The sequence below is a fragment of the Poromitra crassiceps genome, assembly GCF_964638095.1.
Source record: "Poromitra crassiceps genome assembly, chromosome: 25".
Taxonomy (NCBI): domain Eukaryota; kingdom Metazoa; phylum Chordata; class Actinopteri; order Beryciformes; family Melamphaidae; genus Poromitra; species Poromitra crassiceps.
In genome coordinates this window covers 2,794,978-2,817,545 of record NC_139649.1, presented here as the reverse complement: position 1 = coordinate 2,817,545, position 22,568 = coordinate 2,794,978, and the positions used below count along the sequence as shown (strand labels likewise).

Here is a 22,568-nt window from a genome sequence, read left to right as displayed (position 1 = left end):
AGCACTACAGACTCTCTGTCGGTCTGTCTGTCCTCAGTACTACAGGCTCTCTGCTTTGCTTCTGCCTGCTTATCTATTGTATCTACATCTATGTAGCTGTTAGCCCGGCTGAAAGGCAGAAACCTGAGTGGACTTCTGTTAACACTCATTGTACAGGATGAGAGCAATCAGAGGTCATGATCAGCTGTTTTTAAACTTTTCACCATTCTAGAACCCACCAACAGACAGTGACTGACTGACTGACTGACTGACCGACTGACAGACAGACAGACAGACAGACAGACAGACAGACAGACAGACAGACAGACAGACAGACAGACAGACAGTGACTGGTGACTGACTGCCACAGATTACCAGGCTACGTTCTGGGAGAGACAGAGAACGTTGATCGGAAGCTGCTCATTTAAGGGTTTTTGGAAAGGAATGAGAGAAGAGAGACAGTTCTGTACAGTCGTTCTGGGAAGCAGTAGGGTCAAGGGAGGCTTGACTCTAGCAGTCTTTAGAGCAGCCAGAACAACACCTGAGGACAGAGGAGTTGATAAGGGTCGTGAGGAAGGGAGGGAGATACATCCGTGGAGATGGTTTGGAGAAGAGAGGAAGGGATAGGGGTCAAGAGGGCAGGAGATGGCTTGGTTAGACCTGACACGTTGAAGGACTTCTTCTGGGGAGAGGGGAGAGAAGCAAGCAAGCACAGGGACAGGGACAGGGACAAGCACAGGGACAGGGACAGGGGGCAAAGAAGCAGGTTTGGAGTCAGGAGTGCTTTTGTTAATGCCCGGAGGATGGAAGGAAGAGCTGATGTCATCCACCTTCTTAGCAAAGAAGGTTACAAAATCATCAGCAGAGAGGAAGGAGGGAGGGGGAGGGTTGAGGAGGGAGGAGAAGCCCCGCCCCGCCCCCCAGTGGAGCTCCGCCTCTCTGGGAGGCGCGTCCCCAGTGGAGCTCCGCCCCCAGTGGAGCAGACACCTGTGCCAGATGCGGCTATCAGAAACATTTGGCCGTAAGATGATTAAAGAGACTGTCTGTCTCTGTCTTGTCTGTCTGTCTGTCTCTCTGTCTGTCTTGTCTGTCTCTCTGACCTAACTGTCTGTCTGTCTGTCTCTCTGACCTAACTGTCTGTCTCTCTGACCTAACTGTCTGTCTGTCTCTCTGACCTAACTGTCTGTCTGTCTGTCTCTCTGACCTAACTGTCTGTCTGTCTGTCTGTCTCTCTGACCTAACTGTCTGTCTGTCTGTCTGTCTGTCTCTCTGACCTAAACTGTCTGTCTGTCTCTCTGACCTAACTGTCTGTCTGACCAGGCTGTCTGTCTGTCTGTCTGCCTGTCAACAGGCGGGTGTGTTGCTGGATGTGGATGGCGTGTTGCTACGCGGCGGCTCGTTACTTCCTGCGGCTCGCCGGGCATTCAGGAAGCTGCTGGATGCCGACAACAACTTCCTGTTTCCTGTCGTGTTCGTCACCAACGCAGGAAACTGCCTGCGGGAACACAAGGCCAGGCAGCTGTCTCACCTCCTCGGGGTCCAGGTAGGACATGCCAAGCAGCTGCCTCACCTTAGTCTCTCTCATGTGGTCAGACCCAATGTCTTACGTCAGCACGCTTCCAGCGATGGAGGGCCTGAATCACAAGACAAATTTCCAGGTTCTGCCGACAGGAAGCGTGCAGTGAAATCTGATTGGTTGGGCTGTTACGGATGTCCCGCATGCCGTCCGTGGTTGGCCAATTCATATGTTTGTCACACCTCTTTTTTTTGTCTTGGGGGCGGGCATTAACCACTTTTCAAGAGTTGTGTTTGAGACGTAGTAGTTGGGTCATTTCGGGTGATTCCGTGACCGCAGATGTAACAATAGCATTGTTATCCTGTGTTTGATACTTGTTTCTGCACGTGACGGACGTGTTAGAGTGTGACACCAGGAAGAGTAGCTGTCGTCCAGGCGACGGCTAATGGGGATCCTTTTTAATAAACTAATAAAGTACCCAGGAGCAGTGTGTGCTGTCAGACCGCTGAGCATGTTCATCTCAATCTAACGTGGTTAATAAACAGTGTAAGCCACTCAAGTGCTTTAATCGTCCATTCTGCAGAGACAGCAAGCTAGTTTGCTGTGCAGCTAACTAGCTAGCTAGCTCCACCCTCTGCCGATCTGGGGGTGAGCCGTAGACTAGCACCATGCTTCCTCTGACACATGCGCAATTGCCGGCCGCTTCTTTTCACCTGACAGCGGAGAGCTTCACCGGCAAAGACGTAGCACGTGGGAGGATCACACTATTCCCACCAGTTACCTTCCGCCCCGAACAAGCGCCCAGACCGACCAGAGAAGGCGCTAGTGCAGCGACCAGGACACATACCCCTAATCCGGCTTCCCACCCGCAGACACAGCCGGTCAGTATATGGACGCCCGACCAAGCCGGGGGTAACACGGGGGCGCGAACCTGCGACCCTCGGGTTGGTAGGCAGGGAATCTACTGCTACACTACCCGGACGCCCCAGTACCCATATCTGTCTATGTTGGATCACCGCAACACACCAACTCAAGGACTACAGACAAGTCCAGCTCAGAGATTGCTGAGTAGGAGGACCAGAACCCTACTACCAACCAGGGACAGTCTTCTACAGCCAGAGGTGAAACATACAACACAAGCACGGATTGACACTGCCAGACAAATGAGACAAGCCAAATACTCCAACAGGACAGCCAAGGACATGGACGCACTAGAACGAGGAGACTGTCTTGTTTTTTAATACAACCTTTTGAACCCTGCACGATCTGGAGAAAGGCTACAGTGGTGAATCCTGTGGACCACAGGACCACCTACGCGGTACGGCTGGACTTGGGGGTGGAGAGAAGGCCGGCTGAGGTGGATCTGAGAGACCAGTAGGGTTGGTAGGGGGAGAGGAGGTTGGTGAGATAGGGGGGGGGGGGGGGGGCAGTTGGTGAAGGGCTTTGTATGTGATGACCAGGATTTTGTAGTTGATCCAGTAGGTGTTTTCAATTGTTGCTTCACAAGCTTCTGCAGTCTAACCTTGTTTCCTGAGTTGACCATGAGTTTGTTGAACTCAGCAGCTCCCCCATTTCTTAGATGACATGCATCAAGATTTTGTACAAGAGGATCGGACGTCTCCATGAATGAGACCCATAAGTCCCTCATGTCTTTGCCCGGTTTCTCATCAACTCTGTTGATCAGCTCCTTCATGTCACCATCATCCTCAAGATCAATGTGAAGTTCCTCTGCATCAGCGAAGACTCCCTCTCTCTCCCTCCCTCTCTCTCTCTCCCCCCCTCTCTCCCCCTCTCTCCCTTTCTCTAGATCGCCCCGGAGCAGGTCATGCTATCCCACAGTCCTTTGCGGATGTTGACTGGTTTCCATGATAAGTGTGTGTTGGTGTCTGGACAGGGACCAGTTATCCACATCGCCAACAAGTATCCTTAAAGCCCCTTCCAATGTTAAAGCCCCCTCCCTCCAGTGTTAAAGCCCTCTCCAGTGTATTTTGTGGGCAGTGGTGGCCCAACGGTTAGAGAAACGAGCTTGTGACCGGAAGGTCGTCGGTTCAATCCCCGAGACCGGCAGGATAAATCTGGCTGGGGAAAGTGAAAAGGCAGCACTTGCCCCTCCCTCATTACCACAATCAACACCATACATCAAAAGAATACAAAGCCATACAAATAATAGCCTACAAAACACCATTGCAGATACTAGAAACAGGAGCACTCAACTGTTACCATATCCTCCAATAGAAGTTTAAACTGATTGAGTGAAACCAGTTGTTTTAGTTTCCGCGATTTCTGCAGCCTGCACTAAGTCAATCTGATTACTTACTGTGGGTATTAAAGTGAATCTTGAATCTTGTGTAAAAGTATTGACCAATGAGAAGGCTTGTGTAAAAGTAGATCTATATCTAATAGAGTAGATCTGTTTATGTTGTTGCTCCTTGATTGTTGGTCAGTCTGGGGTTCCAGAAGGTTGTGAGCATGGAGCAGCTGAAGGAGCATCACCCCCTGCTGGACATGGTGGACCATAACAGACGGCCCAGCCTGACAGTATGTACACAACTATATTATAACTATATTATAACTTTTGTATTGCTGTAGAATATGTTAGAGTTTGTAGTATTTGTCAGTAATCTAAGTTATCAGTGTTTCTCTGTTTCAGTTGTCTCCTCTGCAGACTCTTCCTAAAGTAGAAGGTAACTACTACACAACTACAACTACACAACTATAGAGTAAAGCAGGAATGAGTTGGAGAACACAAATTACCACTCCCATAAACTTTTGTTAACTTTTTCTTCTTATTTAGAAGTATTATCTTATTATACTTCTTATTTCATAGCCTGGGTGAACCCAGCCTTCAAGGTGACGTCACAGACTATAGGCTACTTAAGGTCACATGGAGGCTGGGTTTACCCAGGCTACTTATGCTGCGTTCAATTGGGCTTGTGTTTACCGTGAATACGACATAAATCCACTTGAACGGCCCCCTCATGTGGTGTTCACGACTTGGTATGTGGAATCCTGGGACACCAGGGACACCTGGGAGAATGTGGATGCTGCCGACCCATAGACCTCTAAAAATATGGACAGAGTCAGCGTGAGTGACGTCAGCCATTGGTTTGTGGACTCCCATTTTGAAGCCTAGAGTACTATGGCCATCGCCATCTTGGGGTTCTTGCACAGCTCGCGTGTGATGGCACAAGACCAGCTCCGCCCGGCTATCAAAACATAGTCTTTTGTATCGTCTATTTTACTTTAAACAGGTAACCTCGCGCCACCAGGCTCTCTCAAAGGAGAGAGAGCATGGTATCATTCCTACAGGCAGGATGTCCCCCCCTCCCCCCCGTACAGCTATCATGAAATGTTAAATTAGAACCAGCTACAACTACAACTACACTACTACAACAAAACTACAACCGTAGTACTACGACTATAATATATACCGTAGTACCTACCATAGCACTGTCATCATGATAGCTTGTTAATGAGTTTACAGTAGACCTTACACCGCTCCACTCCTCCAGCCATCATCCTGTTCGGTGAACCAATCAGATGGGAGACCAACCTCCAGCTGTTGATTGACGTGCTGCTGACCAATGGGAATCTTAGCTCCGCCTACGAGCCCACTCTGTCCACCCACCTGCCGGTCCTGGCCTGTAACATGGACCTGATGTGGATGGCTGAGGCCCCATCACCACGGTAACAACACACACAAACAAACAAATAAAACAAACACAACACACACACACACACACACACACACACACACACACACACACACACACACACACACACACACACACACACACACACACCTACCTCCAGAGGGTCAGGGACACATTGAGACCATATTTAAGTGTAAATGTGATGCGTGCTCAATCCACAAGTCACTGCTTTGTACGTCGTTACCATGCCTCCTTTTTCTAAGTTAGAATAATTGAACAGCACAAAACACATAATGTATCACCAAACAAACAATACATGCCTGGAAGTCAGTAGTCAACCCACCTTCATATTTGACTACAAATGTTGTTCCAAATGCAAATAGCACTAGTTTGCTATCCACAGTAGCATGCTGATGCTACCCTTGCTAAAAGCGCTTTGTTTTGGTTAGCTTACCTACATTACTGTGGATATATTTAGGTGCTTGGTCACACTTGACTCACCTGGACATTTAAGGCCTTGACATACTTCCGCGTCAAACCCCTCGCCGAATACCCCGAGGGGTGCGCCGCGGCCGGGGAGCCTACCTGCGCAGCCTGCGTGCAGCTCCCCGGAAATGTGACTCGACGCAGCTGACGCAAACAGCGCAAATATAATATAGATGGGGAGATAACAGGAGAGAGTGAAAGCTGTTACCAAGTATGTACTACATTCTCTCCTTGGGCTAACTTCTAGTCATTGAAATCCTAGTGAAATCACACAATTGACTCATTTTGCTGGGGACTCCCCTCCCCTGTGACCCCTGGTCAAGCTGACGTTCGAGTATATAGGACCAGCTGTCGCCGGCAAGAGTTTCAGTTGAAAGAGCCATGAGCCCTGCCTCTGCCAACTCTTTACTCCAAAGCAATATGACCCACATTTGAGATGTAATTGTCCAAAACAATGGAGGAGATTCAAGTTGTTGTGTGCTTGGTACATACCTAAGACTTAGGACAATCACTTCAGTGACCAAAACGCTTCATCACGTGTCAGGTAAGGTATTTCCACTCAGTTCAGCACAGTTCAAAACAATATTATTGTACAAAAAGGTCACGTCACTTTGAAAATACTGCTTACATTTTTTCAAATTGACAAGAATATCAGAGCATGCAAAATCATCAGTGTCTGAAAATACCCTCAGACTCCAGGAGGTGTAAATGTAATAATCAGGTTCAGTTTTGCCAAATCTTTTCCAACGAAAGCAGCTATTGGCTGCTCAGAAAGTCGCTAGAAGTTGCGAGATGACGTCATATGCTAAATTGCATACTTTTGCAATTATGCGCGTGGCGACAGGCGTTTTTGGTGAAAACAACCTACATTCAAGTGTCGATAACTAAAGAACGGAAGAAGGCAGAAACAAACTCCCCCCCCGGGAGTGTAACTAGTATGAACTATAATCTATCTTTGTCTGCAGGTTTGGTCACTTTAATGCCAGGTGTTAAAGAAGTGTAACTAGTATGAACTATAATCTATCTTTCTCTGCAGGTTTGGTCACTTTAATGCCAGGTGTTAAAGAAGTGTAACTAGTATGAACTATAATCTATCTTTCTCTGCAGGTTTGGTCACTTTAATGCCAGGTGTTAAAGAAGTGTAACTAGTATGAACTATAATCTATCTTTCTCTGCAGGTTTGGTCACTTTAATGCCAGGTGTTAAAGAAGTGTAACTAGTATGAACTATAATCTATCTTTCTCTGTAGGTTTGGTCACTTTAATGCCAGGTGTTAAAGAAGTGTAACTAGTATGAACTATAATCTATCTTTCTCTGTAGGTTTGGTCACTTTAATGCCAGGTGTTAAAGAAGTGTAACTAGTATGAACTATAATCTATCTTTCTCTGCAGGTTTGGTCACGGGATGTTCCTGCTGTGTCTGGAGGCGGTCTTCAGGAAGCTGACTGGGCGGGAACTGGTCTACCAGGCTCTGCTGGGGAAGCCCAGTCTGCTTACCTACCAGTATGCCGAGCAGCTTTTGAGACTGAACAACCACGGCCAGCCAGTTAGCACTGTGTATGCTATAGGGTAAGACCAAATAAAGACTAAATAAAATATTGAGGGGAAAAAAGGATACGCCAACATTTTGAGAGTTCAGGCCATTTGCCAATATCATTGCCAATATCAAAACTAGAATGTAGATGCCTTTATTTTCAATCTCCATGCAGTACAAACCATGGTAGAGCCCTCACTGCTACTTAGCTTAGCGCTACAATGGTAGTCTATGGTACTTTTGCCTACTCCCGTTCAGTCGCCCAAAATACACATTCCAACAGCGCCAGACACACTCACATGTACATGTTGTGACTCGTGTAACTACTCACCATGCCATGAAATAATCATCTGAAGTTACGTGAAACGGTCATTTTCGTAGTAAATCCACACACCGAGAACTAACAAAGAGTAACCGAACTAACAGAGTATAACCGAAGTGACTTCCTCGTTTGCCATGTGGCGCATGCGCTGTGTGCAGTGCACATGTGCTGTACTGATGACTGTCGTTGACTACATACAGACATTGTACTATTAGGCTACTAAGTACAATGGCACTGAATCATAACGCAAGCTACATTACCATGTTCTGGACCTTTGCTTGAGGACATTTTCTCTAACTGGACCTCTTTGAATTTTAATTGAGTACCCCTGGCCTAAATTCTCAAAATGTTGGTGTATCCCTTTAATGTGGGTTCTCAGATCACAACACAAAGCTAATCTCTTTCCGATTCCTCCTGTTGCCTATAGCGACAACCTGATGACAGACATCTACGGTGCTAACCTGTACAACCGCTACCTGGCCCAACAACGTGTCACCATGACAACCACCGCCAAGCTGGTCGCCCAGGGAAGCGGGAGTCAGGTGACCGCCGCTACACAAGAGGAGCTGGTTTCCACTGCAACACACTGTCATTCCATACTGGTAGGTAGAGAGTAGAGCTGTCAATCTTCCTCTATAATCCAATTTGATTTTCCGTGCTTTATTATTTTAATATTCAATTTCTATAATTTTTTTTAATGAAATTTAGCCTATTTCTCTGTACCTATAGGCTTATAAAGCCTAATAATCAGCATGTTGTTGTTATGTAAAGTTCTGTCCACTAGAAGGTAGTTCAACCACTCAAATGTTCTGTTGTAACATGACCATTGAATGAGATATTACATGAGAAGATGATATTAAGGGGATACGCCAACATTTTAGGAGATTTGCGTATATGCCATATTGCTGACAGTAAATGGAGAATGTGGACGCCTTTATCATCACTGTGCATGCCCTACAAACAGCGGTACAGCCCTCGATGCTACTTAGCTTAGCGCTACAATGGTAGTGAACAGTACAGCTGCCTACTCTCGTTCATTCGCCCAAAATTCACATTCCCAACAGCGCCAGAAACACTCACACGATCAAATAATAATCCAAAGTTACTGGAAACGGTCATTTTCGAAGTAAATTTGGCAGACCCAAAGCAGACCGTGATGGAGTTGCAGAGGACAGGATGGAGTTGCAGAGGACAGACTGGATGATGGCTGTGTAGAACCGGATCAGCAGCTCCTGAGGCAGTTTGTACTTGCTGAGCTGGCGTAGAAAGTACAACCTCTGCTGTGCCTTTTTGATGATTGTGACTACCTGCATCTCCAAACAAGGACAGACACGCATGTTGTAGAATGTTTGATTGATGGGCTTTACCTCTCTGTCCTACCTGACCTGTCTGTCCTACCTGCAGGGCCGTAGCTAGCTATGAGGACGGGGAGGTCCGGACCTCCCCTAATATTTCAGAGAATTTTTTTTTTTTTTTTTTTTTTTATAAAACAATCTGCATGGAAAAGCATGAAAAACACGGGATCACTTTTATTTTGAAACGAAAGGCAGGTCAGGCAGGAAGTCATCTGACGCCGCGTCCGCGGTAACTTGATTCCGAGAGAGCAGCAGCATGGTGGTGAGTGATGACTGTCTGTCTGCCTGGCGAGATAATTGAAGGTGAGCGACCTGCGAGACAGTGAGCGAGTGAACGACAGACAGTGAGTGACACTTGACAGATTTTTTAGCAACAACCAAGAAAGTAAGTGTCTAGTCTGTCTCTTAAGTAATGTTACCTGTGTGACACGTTGGGATGCTACTGGCTAATCATGCATGATGCCAATTGCCAAGCTCCCGAAGTCAGGTATGCAGGTGGCTATATGCATGGTTTCAGTTTCATGACCCAATAAGTAACAAAAAGAGGTGGTGTAAAGTTAAAAACAACATAATATATTTTATTTTATTTTTCAATCGTTCCTATCAGGAATAAATAAATGTCCCTCTGTATGTTTTTTTTATTATCGATGATGACTTTGTGTGTTGTGTACGGCTTGGGTTGTGTACCTGTGTTTGTAGGTGTCATTTTGATATGAATTTGGCTAAAACAGTTTGTGTTTGTTAGTTACAATTATGTTGACAGGAGAGCTGAGCAGGTGGTGACATGAAAGAGAATATACTGAATAATGACATCACAACAGTATAATCCTAATGTTGATTTAAAATGATATATTACTCTAAATATGGCTTAAAAAGGGGAAAAAAAAACTCAATTTTTTTTCGGCGGCGCCCTAACGGCCCTAACGGCCGCCGAATCCGCCTCCCCTTGCTGGACCTCCCCTATTTCGGAACCCTGGCTACGGCCCTGCCTACCTGACCTGTCTGTCCTTCTGACCTGTCTGTCCTGGCTACCTGTCTCCTCAGGTGTGCACGGGCGTGTATGACCCTCGCTCCCCGTTGCCTAGCGACTGGAGCCGTGCTGTCAAGGAGACAGTGTTCCACGGTCACCGGGACTTTGTTCTGGAGGCGGAGCTGCTGAAGCCGTGCCACCTGGTGAAGGATGTGGAGGCTGCAGTGGACCTGCTGCTGCAACAAGAGGCCACGCCCCGCTGAGAGGCCACACCCCTCTGAGAGGTGACGCCCCTCTGAGAGGCCACTCCCCTCTGAGGACAGCCCTCTGAGAAGCTGCAACCCTCTGAGAGGCCACACCCCCTGAGCTGCCGCAGCAGCAAGGGGCCACACCTCTCTGAGCTGCTGCTGCAGCAGCAAGAGGCCACACCACAGGAGACCACACCCCTGATCTGTCCCATGACCTCTGACCTGAGCCTGGAACAGGACTTTACCCTGAGACTCTTAACTTGACCTTTGACCCCTGACCCTGTCATCACTTTTATTAATATTTATTTTATTGATGTGCACATTTTTTTAAACAGAAATGGACAAAATGAAAACAACAAAATAATGTGCAGGTAGACAGGAAACCCTAGATGGGCTTATGCAGGGTCTCTACCTCACAAAACCAATACCTGGTGCTAACAGACTTTTAATGTATTATTTTGCCTTCTGTTTGTTAAATTTCCATTTAGCTCTTATACATTGGTCGATAAAGTGACTAGAAAACAATAAACAGCATTAGACCATCAGCCCAGGCTTGCATTTTTTCAACGTTCAGCGCTTTAATAATTATTTTATTTTTATTTTTAATTAACTTGTTGTTTTAATAAAGTTGTTGTGTCTCTTATACTCTGTATTGCTTTATATCATAGTAACATCCTATAATAAAATTGCGTAGGTGGACAGGTGCCGGGTGGGTATGTGTCTGTCAGTCACTTTTTGTTGGAAACCCTATAGTGTTTTTCTTGCACCTGTGTTTACCCTGCCTTTTTGACACAAAATGCCCCCCTGAAAAGGGTCTATTAAAATGCCTCGCTACTGAGGACTTCTCATCCTTGTGCCTAATAGGTACTGCTCTTGTGTTCAGAGATGCAGACTTTTAGCTCTCTTATGGTTTTACCCACAAAAGCCACATGGGCACTTAAAAAAAAACACGATTTCAGAAGGAAGCCCGTCTTTATTGTCACACGAACACATGCATGCGGCCACAACACACACTCATGCTGACGGTGGCCGGTGAAATATGTCCTCTGCATTTGACCCATCCAGGCTTGTCCTTTCCTCCAGGGGGCAGGCCAGGAGCAGTGGTCGCTTTTTTCTTTCCAGCGCCCGGGGACCATCATTGGACCAACTTCAGATGTTGTCGTCACTGGTCGGATGACGATATTCTGCATGTTTTTAGTGTGGGGTTATGTAAGGAGGAACCCCCTGGGGGGTACGGGGAGAACATGCAAACTCCACACAGAAAGATGGGACTTCTGAGTCCTGCCTCAAGTGGCCATTCGAGGAATTACAGCTTAAACAAAGACTTCCGCATCTTCAGTGGAAAGGGGCAGAGCTTGCCCATTGGTCCAGATGAGGGATGTTGCTAATGAAGAAACTTTTTTTTAACTTTTGAATCGAGTGTACAAAGAATTCTGATGGTGCCCAAGGGATGACTAATGGGGTGCCGCATCTATGTGCCAACAGACCGCAATGCCGATAGCCCACAAGCAGAAGCAGCTGAGCGAGGCGGTGTGCAGCGTGTCGGTGGACCGGCTCTCCCAGCCCCCACGCCTAAACCTAACCTCTCCCACCCCCCATGCCTAAACCTAACCTCCCGCAGACCCTAACCCTAAACCTAACCTCTCCCACCCCCCATGCCTAAACCTAACCTCCCGCAGACCCTAACCCTAAACCCTCCCACCCCCCATGCCTAAACCTAACCTCCCGCAGACCCTAACCCTAAACCTAACCTCTCCCACCCCCCACGCCTAAACCTAACCTCCCCCAGACCCTAACCCCTCCCACGCCTAAACCTAACGTTGGCATTGCGGGCTGTCTGCACTGCGGGTGGTCGGCATAGCGGGTGGACACCGACTAATGGCTCATTTACAGTATACTCCATTTTCATACGTAAATAGATGTGTCCGTTTCAAAAGTTATCGTCACTGCCCACGGCCACATAGTACTTCCATGCGTCTTTCACGTTGGTATCATGTTAAGCAATACATTCACCAGTGGGCAGTAGAGAGTCGAATGTATGAGTGTGTGTGTATGTGGTTTTGCTCCGTTTCATGCGTATCCGTAAGCTTTCAGATGACGGACAGAAAACGCACAAAATGAACGCAGAGTAGGCCTACGGACAGAAAGCTCTGTCCGTCTCCGTCTTTAACGCAGAGTATAATTGGCAGTATACGAGGGATCAGCCGAGCAGCATTTTGGTAAACAAACCGCGTCACTGGGTGGCAACGGAAATGGAACCCTATGGAGCCAAATTGGCGCGAAGCTTTAATGTCTGACTCTAGCCAGTTAACTCTGTTTACATTTTAAAAACTGCGACAGTTCACACAACTTTAACACGTGCATAATTATACATCAAGCTCTTGAGCTACTTCTGCTCTCACTCAGAATGTCAAAATATAACCGATGTGCTGTATAGTTTTTGAGATATTAATGTTTGTTTGACACAACTCATACTATTAACTGCCACAGGGTTTCGCATTTCTGGGTGGCAAGTGACGTCATGCTGATCCCTCGTATAATCTCACAAACTCTACTCGAAAATGTATTTTTTTTTCTCTTTTTTTAATTGTCTAATGTCTATGTATTTGTTTGTATCTTTGTACGTGATTCTGTGTACAATAAAGAAAGTTAAAAAAAAAAGTGTTTTCGACCCGCTCAACATGGCGGCTCTGCTGGGCCACATCTGAACCGGAAATGTAGCTTGTGTGCGCTTGCGCAGTGGGCTGTCCCGGGTCCCTGTAAAGATGTCTGAGCTCGCGGGGAGGGAGAGAGAGAGGAACCGCAGCACGGAGCGCACGGAGCCCGCAGCGCGATCGGAGCGAAACACGCTGACGGTAAGCTTTTTGCCCCCCAAAGTCACGTTAAAACGGCTCTATTTCAACACGAACTCTTCCCGCTGCGCACGGGCCGCGCAGCGTGCGCACCGGGCGGCGCGGCTCACGGTAAACTGCCTGTTTCTGTATTGCGGGGCGCGCGACGCGGTGCAGGGGCGGGGCCGCCATCTTGTTTGGAAAGGCTCCCGCCGAAAAGAGTAGCAGCTCGCGCTGCAGCTCAAAATGGCTTCAGCCTCCCGCTGCTGTTTGTGCCTTTGTCACAGTGAGCTAACAGACAGCTAGCAGGCTACTATTACAGCTAGCAGCTAGCTAGCTGTGAAGAGCTGCTTTCAGCCCGCTGTCCTCCGCTCTCTGCCCGCTCAGAGCACAGCGCTCAGGGCTTTGTTGTGCTCAGCTCAGCCCTCTCTCTCTCTCTCCTCTCCTCCCCCTCTCCCCCTCCCCCTCTTCTTCTCCTCCTCCTGTTTGTTTAGAAGGCCTCAGGGCGCATGCGTGTCACCATGGCGCTCGTTTCTGCGTCTTTGACAGAAAGAAGCTCCTCAATAAAATGTGTGCAGCTCGAGCTGTCAGATCTCATTCATAAAGACAGGCAGCCCTAACCTAACGTGAACCGAATCAGCTGCTAACCTAACGTTAACCCCTCCCCCAGATCTGAGTTTTTAACCTAACGCCCCAAACACATCATGTCTGATAATAAATGGGATAAACATGCTAACACACTGTTAGCCTGGTTGCAGAGATTCTCTTTCCCCTCTGCCACTCTGCTCTTTCCACTGCGATGTGTTACTGTGCTGATGTAAATATGATATATGATCATATAATATTAAAATATGATAATATTGTATCATATTTACATCACAGCTCTCCTGTGTGGAGGAGCGGTCCGACACTGCAGGTGACTGACAACAGACAGGCAGACAAACAGACAGGTTTCAGTCAAATATTTGTACGTTATTCTTAAGGTTTCCTTTCCTTGACGTCACACAAGCAAGGAGGGCAGGAAGAAACCTGGAACTGGGTGTAACCCAAAACAATGAGCGCAGACGTGTATTCTGTAAATAAACAACTACTGTATATCAATGACACGGACGTGGTCTTAGCTTTCGGTTTTTAGCCCGAATATTACGAAAGACTCAACTGATTCATAACAGATCTAAAGTCAGGCTATAGACGGTTTTCACCAGCTGCAACCCCACACAGCACTTCCTTTTTCTCAGCTTCTTCTTCTGTGTTTTATGGCGGTTGGCATCCATGGCATGCATTACCGCCAGCTGAATTGTATCAGCTTCACAGTGCTACTGCTATTTACAGTGTCCACTTTCTCAGCTGTTCAGGGGGAAAACACTGACATAGCCTACTTCTATTTCTATTTTTTATTTTTGCTATACATCTAAATGTAAAGATAGGCCTATGCGTGCAATAACGTACTGATAGTCAGCTTACTCTTTAACATGTAGCTTTTATTAGCCTCTTAGGCTAGCCCTGGACCAGACAACAACGCTTCTACCCAGCTACTACCCCGCCCCTGTCTTTCCGACAGGGGAGGTTGTTATGGCAACTATCAACAACAACAATGACAACAACAACTACTAACTACTACAAGACATAAAGACCGAAATAGGCTACCTTGTTAATGTGTCTGTCAGAGACACGGCCTAACGTTAACATTTAATATGAGCCGAATATCAGCCATCACTCAGCTATCTATACAGGAAGTAAAACGGATATTCAGGTGGGTTGTGACAGTTGTTAAGTTAAAACCGTCTATAGCAGTCGGGCGCACTTAGTGACATTAAGCAAAACAGTACAAAAACTGACAGGTTTTTGTATTGATTTCGGTGTCGGTGGGCGTAACCCACAGCACGTTAGCCCGTCCCCAACGTTGTGTAGCAACAACACCAAAAGTCCAGCGTGTCCTGAAGAATAGACCTTTTTCACAGCAACCGTTTTGAGGTGGTAAAGCAGGAAGTAAAGCAGGTGTAACCTATACCATTAATTTAGGTTCCATTCCATGTAGGTGTTCCAGTGCCAGGGCCCTCATTAAAATGTTAGTGGTTAAGTAATCTCGCCGGCCAGCCTCCTCTCTCCCTTCCGTCCGACGAGTCTGGCGCCGCAGATCTCCATAACTGGGATAAACCCTCCCCTGCTCTACTCTGCTCTCCCATTGGAGGCGTCGGTTTCAGACGCTGCCGGATTTCCGCTCCTCGCTTAAAGAGATAGTTCGGTTTGTTTGAAGTGAGCTCCTATCAGCTAGTTGCATACACTAACTGAAATAGGTACAGTGTTCTCTTGACGCTGAGCGCACCGTTTATCCAGACCCAGCACTGAGCAACAGCCTCCACAGCTCTGTCTCTCTACTACACGGGGCCAAGAACTAAAACGTAATTTAGCCACCTAAAACAACGCCCACCTAAACAAATCGATATCTGTGTACACGCACGCTCTATTTTGACAATTTTCAGCGCTTTACTTTTTCGCCAAACAGCCGACTGCTTTTTCTCCCAACCGTACAACTACCGTATTCCTCCGCTAAACGCCTGCACAGAGCCGCGGTTTACAAAACAGGAAGGCTTAGAAGAAGAGAGACAAAACACTGACTTACTTTAGAGACAACAAGTCACCTGGTCTGGGCCGTTTTCCCCAATTGATCCTCGGAATGGTGAATGGTCTGCAGCCAGGGCACCCAGGCATTTAGACAGCATATTATGGCAGTTCCTCGTATCTCTCTCTGTTCACTCTGCAAAAGTTCCTCTTCTGTATATTGCTCTCTCTGGTTCATAATTGTATCCTCTTGTCACCAAGGTGAATGGCATATCGTCCTCGCTATCAAAATCACTCATATTTTCGTTCGTGTATTCTATTTGTTGTCTTCACTAACAAGCTGGGAGAAATAACCCAAAATAACAGCTGATCTGCGGGGTAATCCAGCGCGCGGCTCTGTGCAGGCGTTTAGCGGAGGAATACGGTAGTTGTACGGTTGGGAGAAAAAGCAGTGCCGAATGCGACGGCTGTTTGGCGAAAAAGTAAAGCGCTGGAAATTGTCAAAATAGAGCGTGCATGTACACAGATATCGATTTGTTTAGGTGGGCGTTGTTTTAGGTGGCTAAATTACGTTTTAGTTCTTGGCCCCATGTAGTAGAGAGACAGAGCTGTGGAGGCTGTTGTTTAATGCTGGGTCTTGATAAACGGTGCGCTCAGCGTCAGAGAACACTGTACCTATTTCAGTTAGTGTATGCAACTAGCTGATAGGAGCTCACTTCAAACAAACCAAACTATCCCTTTAAGAAGCTCTGTCATTGGCTCCGACCATGTCAATCAGAGCGGCTTCCGCTCCCTCCTCCCTGTGTGTCGCTGTAAATAGTGCCCTGCCGCCTCAGGGAAAACGACAACGCTAACTAGCTAGCAAGCTAACAGCAGAAACCTACACGCTAGCTCGTTGCTACACGCTGAAAACGGCAAGTTGGATTGTTGTTATTGAACTATTTTCCAAGGGCACTGCCGCCAAGCGCCGCCCATCGCAATCCCACTATGGAGACCTGCGGCGCCAGACTCCTCGGACGGAAGGGAGAGGAGGCTGGCCAGCGAGACTAGTGGTTAGGTTACACTTGCTTTACTGCCTGCTTTACCACCTCAAAACCAGAGGTGGTTAGTACTCAAATACATTTACTGATTTACATACTTCTAAGGGTGTATTCACACCTGGAGCTTGTTTACTTTGCTCTGATTCAGGGGTTTAATTTAATTGATACAAATTGTTGGTTAGTTTGTGTTCACACGGCCACAAATCAAACGGTCCAAATAGGATTGCCAAACCTCCTAGATTGGCCAGGAGACTCTGGTAATAGCCTCCTGGGATGGCAAAAAAATCCCAGAGATTTTGTAAGATTGTAAAAATGTGTGTGTGTTGTTGGGTAGGCCTACACGAGGAGAGAGAGGGGGAAATTATTTATTTATTTCATCTAACCGCCTCCCCCCGGGAATTTGTAGATGGAAGATAGACCCCCGCAACTTCTACTATTCCATCGCACGTTTGGTGTTCAATTTAATTTAAAGTAGTAATGTAGGCTCTCGATTCATCTGTTGTCTATTGTTGATGCCTGGAAGCGAAAAATATCTTTAAAAAGTATTAAATTAACTTGTTTATACCTGAAGACACCCTTTTAGCACCGCACAAACTCAATATTCTTCGCTGCATTGATAGTAGAATTCAATTTTCTACAAGTGCTTCTCTCTTCCTTCAAAAAGTTGTAGCTGTCATAGATTCTGTTGCATAGTTGATTTCTCTACTGTTGACAAAATGTGATATTGTAAGTCGCTTAGATAAATTAAAGCATCTGCCAAATGACACCATGTAATGTAAAACTGTCAGAAGACTTAATACCACTGTGTTGTTACCACAATTTGTGATATTGTGGTTTTAGTTTGCTAATGTTCGATAACATTAGCACAAAAGTAACATTAGCTAGATCGCAACTAGCAAGCATGTTATCTAACATTAGACAACTAAAACCATAATATCACAAATTTGACAGGCGTTTATTCAGCTCACGATCAATACATGTGCAGAATTCAGTTGATCTTTGCAGCGATGCCATCATAACGTTCCCCTCTCTGTCCAGACAGGTCAATGTCATTCTGACAAGCAGCTGCCATGTCCAATGACAGCCAGGGATCGTTGAAGGGGGGGGCAGCCATGACTCTGTCTCCCTCTGGCTCCGCCTCCTCACAGGGACCGCCCCTTTCTCCTTCCACCTCCAAACCACAGGAGCTACCAGGTAAACCTGTGTGACCTGTCGCTCTCTCACTCTCTCTCGCTTGCCCAGAAGTCCCTGCACTTCCTGTTTCCTTAGGGGAAAAGTCAATGGGTTTTTTTTGTATGGGAATTTTGGCTAAATGCATGAGATAAGGTCTGTGGTTAACAGAAGTTTATAAAACAGCGAACTTTGTCTTCTCAGCAAGATAATCTTCACAAATGTGACCACTTTTATGGCTTTCGAAGCATTTTCTGAAAATGGCGTAAAAAAAACGCATTAGACTTCGCATTACAATCATAAAAGTGATTTGTGAAGATTATCATGCTGAACACAAAGTTTGTTGTTTCATAAACTTTTGTTAACCACAGAGCATATTTCAAGCATTTAACCAAAATCCCTAATAAATACCATAATCAAAAATCCCATTTTTTTATTTTTTATTTTTTTAAGATCCCCATTAACCACTGCCTCAAGCAGCGATTATTCTTCCTGGGGTCTGAAATTACAATATAAAATTCAAGAAGCAGAAAATTGAAAATAAAAATACATAATGAAATCAAATAATACAACAATAACCAGAAACATTACACAGAAAATAAACTTGCCAAAGCTTCCATTGACTTTTACACGTAGGAACCAGAAGTGTTAACATCCTGGTCTTCCGGACTCATTCTTGCCGTACACTATTTCTGTGCAATGAGTCTCCTATTGATGTTTTCCAGTTTATCTTGAAGTGTCTGTGGCAGAGAAAAGCCCAAAGACCTGCATAGAGGAGATGTTTTGCCCGCCCGTAAACATGGAAGCACATAAAGTGAAGGGAGTTGGGTAGTGATGTTAGGTCTGACACTGAAGCTCAGAGGCACGGTGCTTACTCGCTAGGCAGCTGTATGGAGCCGCTGTGCCGAGGTTGGCTTTGGTCCGGGAAAAAAATCACCTTCCTTATGACGTATGAAGCAGCTGTCTACTTCATTCAGTCACCTGACTGCTTTGGTTTGACAGCTTGGAGCGCACAAACACAGTCAAACCAAGCAGAACCCAAAACCCAAGTAGGCTACATACTGTGCTCAAATACACAATCTGTATTTGTACCAGAGCCATGTGAAAATAACATGTCAGTCCATCTTTAATTTGTATAGAACATTTCATAAATAACAGCAGCATCAAATGCTTCATAACAAAAATAGATATGGAATTAGATGGGTCAAATAACGCACACTGTCTTCAACGTTAGTGCAGTCAAACAGAACTGTACGTGTGTATGGCGCATCACAATCGTAACTATCCCAGAACGCTTCCATGTTCAGAAGCAATAAGCAGGGATGCAAACACAGTGCTGCTCTCCTCCGCTACAGCCTACTCCGGTCCTGAGCGGTGCACTCCGGTCCTGAGCGGTGCACTCCGGTCCTGAGCGGTGCGCAGGCGTCTAAATAATGATAAAGAAATATCCAAGGCACCAGTATTTCATAATCAGTTTAAAAGTTCCGTGTAGTGATTTAATTGTAACGTTACAAACGTGTCCTATTCTTTTGAATAGCCTACATCCATGGGATTGCACCAAAGTCACGTCCTCTTCTGCATTCAGCATACAGAGCATACAAACCAAGGGAGTTCATCCGCCATTCATTTTTCCATCTACATTTCGTAAAATGCTTATAAAAAAGAGTTTTACTTGGTCAAACCAAGCGATTCAACTTAAAATCAGGCGAGACATAACATTTAACTCGGAATAAAAATGTTTACTTTTTTATCCGTTTTATTTTTAATGAATTCAAAATACATAAATAAAATAAAAATCGAATATTAAAATAATAAAGCAGTGAAAATCGAATTGGATGGAAGATTGACAGCCCTAGTGGCAACCACTTTTAAAAAGTATGTGTTGAAGCCCTCATTAACATGCCTTTTCTCCAAGCATGATGTACAGTAGGGAGTAAATAGGTTTCATAATGTCACCAAATCACACGTTGGATCATCAATTAGACCTACTACTGTGATTAATTAATGGTTCACATAACATGGTCTAGGTGCCTAATGGCTATTACAGCTTACTATACAGTATGTATGCCAAGCTGCGTGTAATGGCTCTGGCTCACTGTATATAGGCCTAAAAAGTCCCTTCCATCATTTTCTTTTTGGACCAGGTGACCCCTGGGGGCTCCCCACTAGGGATGTTCATTTTGAAAAATGTCCAAAATCGAAAATCGGGGAAAATTTACGATCAATTATCGATTATCGATCATAATTAATAATAATATTTTTTTATTTTTTTGTTTTTTATTTTTTTTACAAAATGAATGCCTATGGCAGAAAATACGAAAGACAACGTGTTCTCCTCAATGAACTCTTTATTTCAATGTGTCTCCTCTCCAACACTGCTGTCCCCGGCGCATGCCGGTGTGAATTCCCCATGTTTAAAACAGTTTTGTTGGCACAAAGGCCCGTGCCCAGCCAGAAAACTAGAGACTATATGAAGCTCCACCTCATGTTAGTCGGCTGTGCAATTGAGTGGGGCGAGGCGGAACGAATTCCACCCAAACCTAGCCCGCAAAAAAAAAAATATATATATATATATATATATATAACAATAATCGATAAGAATTCCACATGATCGATTCCATTCCTTAACGATCAATTATCGATTCTCTATAACTGATGAACATCCCTACTCCCCACTCATCCCTATTTCACTAGATTCATAGATTAATTACTTCCTCCTTCATTCAGCACAGACACATGTCAATTGTCTTTGTTCTTGTTGTTGGACTAGTTTTATAGAGAAAGACATTGTGCCATGTTGTGGTGTGCCCACTAACACACACCCGCCGCCCCGCCCGTATTCTCTCTTCTGCGTCTTGGGTGCACTACATTTATTTCTCCAGCAGATGTCATACACATGCGCTGTGTCATTTGAGGCAGTGCTTCTCAAATTTGTTCACATGAAGGACCCCTAAACTGACAAAAATTAGACCACGGACCCTCATTTGATAGGATTTTGTCCCACGGACCCCCATATGATAAGACTGATGCTTTTAGATGTTTTATTACAGAAAGTAGCCTATATAAAACCCATGACCAGTCATTGTGTTACTTATGGAATTATAGCTAAAATAAATTATCCCCCTTTTGGCTGGGGACCCCCTGGAACCCCTGGGGGTCCCCGGACCCCCATTTGAGAACCACTGATTTGAGGCATCAAACGGTTTTAGAAAGTCTCGTTGCGCCATCACTCGACTCATCACTCAAATCCATCACTAGAGTCCCTCACTCCACTCCATCACTCGAGTCCCTCACTAGAGTCCATCACTAGAGTCAGGTACCACAAGCACCATATACAGAGGTAAAAAGCCATCTGTCTGTCTGTCTGTCTTTCTGACCTGTCTGCCTCTCTGAACTGTCTGTCTCTCTGACCTGTCTGAACTCTCTGTCTCTCTGCCTGTCTGTGTGCAGATGAGCTGGTGCAGGCCGGCTGGGCTAAGTGCTGGTCTAAGAGAGAGAACCGGCCGTATTACTTCAACCGCTTCACCAACCAGAGTCTGTGGGAGGTGCCTGTGCTGGGCCAGCATGATGTCATCGTCAGTCTGATTATTGATTATTGATCGTTATTATAATATTACGATAAATGTATTATTTATTTGTTTAGTCCATCCACAGTCAGTACCATTCCAGGTACGCTAGTTACATGATTATCTCTAGTAGAGCCTGACCGATGTGGGATTTTTTAGACCGATACCGATTTTAGGGAGCAAAAAAAATTGGACCAGAAAACCCTTTTTAATTAAAATTTAATTTCTACCTAAATAAATAATATGACACATAGTTTATTGATGTGCTCACCTATTACAATGGGTATTTCTGTATGTTTTTACTGCATTGAGTCAAATCTTCGAGGAGCTGCACGCAGGCTGCGTTGGCGGGCTCGCCGGCCACGGCGCACCGCTCGGCGCATTTCGGCGAGGGGTTTGACGCGGAAGTATATCAAGGCTTTAACTAGGGATGGGCATTTCTAGCAAAAACACTATTTGAAATTCGCTGGCCAAAGTCGACTTTTAATCGAAATTCGAAAATAAAAATGTAAAAAAAAGTATTATTATTATTATTATTATTTTTGTGAGTGAAATGTTGTATTGTCTCCCCTGATTCTAAGTCTAAGGCTTTATTAATTAATAGAAAAAGCTTCTGCTGTGGATTTTTAGCTCAAACAAGCATTGCACCACTGAAGTAAAGAACATGTTACATGACATTGACATTTTCGAAAATAAAAAACAGTTTTGACAATCATGAGTGGTTCATTAAATATTTAGTAGGCTCAGGTCTGAGTGCCAAAGGGGTGCCAAAGTCACCCCCTCTCCCTCTTCAGGGGATTTCATCCGCCATTCATTTTTCCATAAACCTTGCTTAAAATGCTTATAAAAAAATTGTTTTACTTGCTCAAACCAAGCGATTCGACTATACTTAGAATCAGGGGAGACAATGCAACATTTCACTCACAAAAAAAAAAAAAAAAACATTTTTTCCCCGAATTTCGACTTTCAATAATAAAAGTCGACCTTGATAATAACAACGATTATTCGAAAATTCGAAATTCGATGCCCATCCCTAGCTTTAACGCGTTAGCATGCCTTTCAATCTGCTGCTGTATGCTACTGACAAACTACAATGGTAGGCTTTGTGATAAACTAAGTGACATGGGCGGTTGTCAGGCACAGGCACAACATTATTGAAAGGGGAAATGAGGGGGTCAATGTTTATTAACTTTCCAGTACGTATTTCACAAACTAATGTTAACTTACGTGACACGTCTGTCTGCTCTGCCGGCTGCTTTCAGTCTGTCTCCACGACCGCTTCACACTCTGATCAAATTCATCACACCTCCTTTGTTTCTCTTTCTGTTGACAAGCAC

The 22,568-nt window shown here is 45.4% G+C and overlaps 2 protein-coding genes across 2 annotated transcripts in view; both read left to right on the top strand.

Moving 5' to 3' along the window:
* Positions 1–578: 578 nt before the first annotated feature.
* On the top strand, positions 579–10,326 carry LOC310798441 (haloacid dehalogenase-like hydrolase domain-containing 5; the record flags this gene model as incomplete). Its single annotated transcript, XM_083660988.1, has 10 exons — positions 579–752; positions 1,331–1,522; positions 3,303–3,415; positions 3,940–4,033; positions 4,146–4,179; positions 5,008–5,182; positions 7,026–7,202; positions 7,917–8,091; positions 9,889–10,062; positions 10,138–10,326. The coding sequence occupies 10 exons, from the start codon at positions 579–581 to the stop codon at positions 10,324–10,326; spliced, it is 1,497 nt and encodes a 498-aa protein (XP_083517114.1).
* Positions 10,327–12,853: 2,527 nt separating this feature from the next.
* pcif1 (phosphorylated CTD interacting factor 1) overlaps positions 12,854–22,568 on the top strand; it is a 29,352-nt gene continuing 19,637 nt past the window's right edge. The window contains exons 1-3 of the mRNA XM_083660760.1: positions 12,854–12,917; positions 17,538–17,689; positions 21,116–21,240. Of these exons, the coding sequence (XP_083516886.1) occupies positions 17,566–17,689; positions 21,116–21,240 (249 nt within the window). The 5' untranslated portion in view covers positions 12,854–12,917; positions 17,538–17,565. The remainder of the gene's footprint in view (positions 12,918–17,537; positions 17,690–21,115; positions 21,241–22,568) is intronic.